The sequence below is a fragment of the Polyodon spathula genome, chromosome 7, assembly GCF_017654505.1.
Source record: "Polyodon spathula isolate WHYD16114869_AA chromosome 7, ASM1765450v1, whole genome shotgun sequence".
In the NCBI taxonomy this organism is placed as follows: Eukaryota; Metazoa; Chordata; class Actinopteri; order Acipenseriformes; family Polyodontidae; genus Polyodon; species Polyodon spathula.
In genome coordinates, this window is record NC_054540.1 from 23,395,818 (window position 1) to 23,400,987 (window position 5,170).

Genomic DNA, 5,170 nt, shown 5'->3' on the forward strand with positions numbered 1-5,170 from the left:
CCTATAGCTGTGTCACTGAGTGGCATTTGAAAAACAATGATGGCCTGACATAACCTACTGATCACAACAAGCCAGGGATAAACATGCAATAAAATTAGCTGTACAGTTTTGTGTCACGTTCCTTTTTTTCTTTGAATTCTTAAAAGAATATGTGGGATGTTGTTAGTTTTCCTGTATACTATCCACACTTTAAAAACAGAAACATGGTTATTATTTTGTTTGTTTTACATAAGCTTCTTCATTGTATAATTAATAAGAAGCCTTTGTATTCCACTTATCAATAATAACAATTTGAATTCAGTAATTCTGTAGTTTGTAAATCTTTATTGTGTGCAATAATTTAACATCTAGTTATACACTAATGCTGTGTAAACAATAACCACTGAGCAGAGAAAACAAGTGTTCTGAAACATTTCAATAATTAAATAAATACATATTATTATTAAATAGAACATTTATACCTTTAATACAAATTTTTTTTTCATGTTGATTTAACAAAACAAAGTGAATCAAACTTGTTCCCAGCAAAAAGTACCATGACTTACAGATTTCACCCAAAAACAAGGGAGTCAGTTTTGACCAGAGATTACATTGGAAAATTCCTGACTATAGAATTGCACTTAATTTACATCATTAATACAGTAAGTGTTCCATTGCTCTTTCTGTTTTAACTCTCATATTCCACACGTCTTGCTAATTCACTGGAGTTGATTTTTTCCTTGAACAGCTCATCAAATCTAGCATTCTGCTTGGAAGTGAAATGATTTTTCCAGTCACCAACAGTACCTGAAAGACATAAAATATTTGAATGTATTATTTGCACAAGTCAATGCATACCCTGTCTTTTTGGGCTTATTAATGCCCTCTCTTTTAGCATTACACTGCTTTAGTTTTAGTTCAGTGGTGATGAAACTCTTACCTTTCCTAAATATCAGCTTCTTGTTGGACGTCAGTACACAGACTGTGTGGTTTGGATTCACTTTCTCCTTTTCTGCCTTTTCTTTCATTTCACTGAAGGAAGATTTCTTTGAAATGTCTTTGACTTGATCTTCAGTGACGTTGATGCCCAAAAATGTGCTGATCTCCTTGACATACTTGGGAAGATCCTATGAAAAACATACAATTGATAGTTTAGTTTTATATTGAGGGAACAGCTAAAAGTATTGCTGTTAATGGATTGAATTAAACCCAGTGAAACAGCATGGAAAAGAAAAAAATCAGACCACCATGTTCAAATGAATCTAAATGATTTCTACAAATTTCCTAACATGCATCTGCTATGGAAAAGTACAACAGGGATTGTCCAGTTAACTTGATCCCTCAAAGTGATGTTTTAGTTGTTGATGATTTAGTTCAACCTTAATGTAAGACAATATCAAATGGATGATGTCCATGCCTGTGCTCCATTTTGAACTCACCTCCTTTAAGGACTCATAGTACAGAACAAGGACATTTTCATCAGTTTTACTCTTTTCCCAGCTGAGGACATGGTCAATCCAGGAACCGCACACAACTGCAATACAAATACACGCAAAGCAAATTATTGTACTGATTAAGATTTTTGCACTGATTAAGATTCTTCACATTTTTCCATCTCTATCTAAAGATGATTCTTATTTACCTTCTCCTTTCAAGAACATTTCCAAAAAGGTGGACCATTTCTCAATCTTGGGCAGATTGGGGTTCTGCTTGTAATAATGGTACAATGAAACAGCGGTGTCCTTAGGATTTCTGATCACATAAATCATCTGTAAACAAGAACGAGATAATAGCTTTAGTTTGTGTAATTCACGAGTTCAGACCTAATAATTTTAAGTTTGCGCAGCGTAATGATGAAAAGGAGTATCCTTTATTACTGCACGGCTGTGCTACTTTGCCATTATGATTTCATGTTCATGTTATAAGCAATAAACATAATGACTGTTTTCTATTACCTTGCATTTTTTTGTTTTGAACTGCACTGGGATCATCTCATAGTTGAGGTGTGTTGGGATGAGCCTCTTGTTGGGGAGGTTTCTCAGCTCATCGAATTTGGAGAGATCTCCGAACTCTAGAGGTGATGTCAGTGTCACTTTGCTAACCCCATTGTCTTCGCGTTGGCTGTGGTACAGATTCTTCATAATCTCTGTAAGCCAGTGCGTGCCTAGGAAGAGTTTCAAAAGACACATCAGTCAAGCAGTCTGTGTATACTGATCTACCTGTTTCTGACAGACCAGCTTTAAATAGTTACTAAGGTACATGGGAAGATATAAAATAATATTAAAAACGTGTCTTACCTGATTTTGGATATGAAACTAATAACACGTCGTCTTCTCTGGCTTCAAAGGTGTCTAGAGACTGAAGGAGCTCTTTTGATACTCTTGTAGAAAATGGAATGCCATTGAAGGTGTGAATAAGCTCAGTCTGTTCTGGCATCTTGTGATGAATATCTTTAGAGTTTGTCAAATGTCTTCAGAAAGAGCTTGATTCTGTGTTATCCATGAGAAACATTTCTCTCTTTATATATCTATCTTTGAGCTTGGAACCGGAAACTATCAGTGATGTAAAGGAATGTTTTTAAAAACATACCGGAAGGAAATGGTGCAATCAACTCTATCTCGTAATGTTGATGAGGGATTCTTATATAAGTACTAAATATGGGGTGGATATTCACAAACTTTAGGGACTGTTTTAACAAATGTTTTATTACGGGCTTTTTTTTAAAGTCCTTTTTATTTTAATCAGGGTTTTGGTTCATGAAATATTTTTCATTCTCTTTTAGAGATTTGTTTTCTCTCAACTTATTGTTTAATCTATGATATTTTATTCATAAATATTCTAAAAACACTCCTAAAAAACATTCCTAATACAATCACAAGGTTTGTGAATAGCACCCATAGTTCCATTTCATATACTACTGTATGTATAATCCATAGCAATGCAGCAACTGGATGAAGCCATTTTTGACATACTATATTCATTCACTTCCAACATTGCATGTAGGTGCGTGTGTGAACTAAGTAAATTGAGTTGCGTGGTAGAATTACAACACTTCTTAATAAGCTGACAACCAAAGTCAGGAAAGGCAATGAAATAGAAGGACTTTTGCACAATTATGTTTTGTACCACTTTCCTCTTTTCTTTGACTTTACAAAATCATTAGTGGGCTCAGTTCCCATTACAATTACTGTACAAGACAAACAAATTACAAAACAGAAGATATCCACAGAATTCACAAACTTCTTAGTTATGCCTATGACTCTGTTATAGCCTTAAAAGGTAATCTCCCTATCAAATCATTGCTGCTCATATTCCTAAATACATTGGTGTGGTTAAATGCCACTCATTTCTTACATTGTAATGTATGGGTCAAGTTGTTCCATGTGTTTTTCATATGTTAAGGTTGCATGTAAACTTCCAAAACCGGCTGACCACAACCAAAGCCAGGAATGGATAAGCAACAGATTCTAAGTCAAGCCATGAAATTTAGAAAGTTTATTTCCAAATATTAGTTGAATGAATACAGACATATTTGCTTTTACCTTGCTCTCTTATTATATAAGGCCTAATTTTGATAAAGCAGAAAAAAAAATCAAATGAAATATATATATATATATATATATATATATATATATATATATATATATATATATATATATATATATATATATATATATCATGCAAAGTTCAAACTGAAGAATGCCTGTGTTGTGTCCTGCCATGTCTCCCATGTTGTGATTCTGCAGTAAATGCTGGTGTGATTTGGTTAGCGCTGAGCTACCCATGGAAAGTGGGAGGCAGGTTACAAGTCATCATGTTAACTTCTTCAGGGAATTTATATATTGTTAAAGCTTATAAAATGTCGTACTTATAGTTTTTCACGGGACATGTGCTGGGGGTGTAAGTATAGGGCAGAAGAAGCACAAAGGAGCTGTTAGTAGGACAAATGCCGGCTAGAAAGGACCAGACTTAGGACACTCTAATAACAGACCAGCAGAGCCTGACATGGAAACTAGGATAGAAAGTGATCGCTGACTGAGGGCGACGATGCTGACACATCCCAGGGGCAGGAAACACAGCAACCGAAACAGGATAGAAATATGGAGGCTGACTGAGGGCAACGATGCCGACACATCTCAGGGGCGAAGGACCAAGCGACCGAGACAGGATACAAAAGTGGTCGTGACTGAGGGCGGCGATGCCGACACAACCCAGGGGCAAAAGGACCCAACAACTAAAAACACATACGATGGTTTTGACTCGGGGAGCCACCCCTCAGGAGGAAGACAGTCCCAGTAGACTGGGACACGCTAGGAGATAGAGAGAGAGAGGTACCCAGCATCTGAGACTTCTGTAAAGGAGCGCTCGTTAGACCCCCAATTGGCTGAGACTTCACGCTGCCTGGGACCTGAAATAAGGACAAGGCATAAAGGTTAGTATGGTACTCGAGCACGAAGTAGCCACGTCCCAAAAATAAGGCAGAGTACAGAACAGAGACTCGAATGAGGTAAGATAAGCGCAGGATCTGCGAAAGGACAGAGTGTGGCCCGGGGTCTGCTCTGGCTCATATGGTGAGAACCCCCCCGATGGTAAGGGAGGCGGATGCCTAGCCCTGAGGTCGGGGAAGTGAGACTCACTTGCCCTCCGAAGGATGGACCCCCAGCTCCTTGCGAAATCTCTCACACCGTGAGGTGAACAAAAGACAGCACATGCCAGCCCATGACATAAACAAAAGACCAGAAGGACAAACCGGGAAAAACAGAGGGATGGTTAGTAATTTAGTAGGATGTGACTATATGTATACCTGCTGCTCAGTGGAGAGGAAAAAACCCCTTGAGGCTGATTAGGGGAAAACCTCTGGTGGCCCCGGCCGACAGGAAGCCCCCACGCCAGGCATACTAGCAATTTTAAAATGAGCAGCAACTATATCAGAGAAGGATGAATGAATGTAGGAATCAACTGCAGAGGAGGACCAGCTCCCCACATTCATGATCAGGCTATGATTGATGTTGGACCTCGTCCAGGAGGTGGCTGTGCCTATACAGAATGATGGGGTGGGGGTGGAGTCGAGGATGGAGGCCTGCTCTGGAGGTGAGTGTGGAGTCGAGAAGGGAGGCCTGCTCTGAAGGGTGGAGAGGTGGGTTGAGATCCAATGACGAGTGATGATAGGACAGGGAGGAATCAATGAACA

At 38.6% G+C, this 5,170-nt stretch overlaps 1 protein-coding gene across 1 annotated transcript; it reads right to left on the reverse strand.

Annotated features, from left to right (window-relative positions):
* Positions 1-304: 304 nt before the first annotated feature.
* LOC121317795 (sulfotransferase 6B1-like) lies at positions 305-2,466 on the reverse strand. The gene is made up of 6 exons (XM_041253900.1): positions 2,277-2,466; positions 1,935-2,143; positions 1,622-1,748; positions 1,419-1,513; positions 920-1,106; positions 305-786 (listed from the first exon to the last, which is right to left on the reverse strand). Exons 1-6 carry the CDS (start codon positions 2,413-2,415, stop codon positions 668-670), a joined length of 876 nt encoding a protein of 291 aa, XP_041109834.1. The 5' UTR covers positions 2,416-2,466; the 3' UTR covers positions 305-667.
* Between the last annotated feature and the right edge of the window lie 2,704 nt (positions 2,467-5,170).

Excerpts from the sequence above, each read along its gene's own strand:
- LOC121317795 (XM_041253900.1), bottom strand. The coding sequence starts at position 2,415 with ATGCCAGAACAGACTGAGCTTATTCACACCTTCAATGGCATTCCATTT. Across the intron at positions 1,749-1,934 it reads TCAAAACAAAAAAATGCAAG|ATGATTTATGTGATCAGAAA; the intron begins GTAATAGAAAAC and ends TCTTGTTTACAG. Across the intron at positions 787-919 it reads GAAGCTGATATTTAGGAAAG|GTACTGTTGGTGACTGGAAA; the intron begins GTAAGAGTTTCA and ends TATGTCTTTCAG.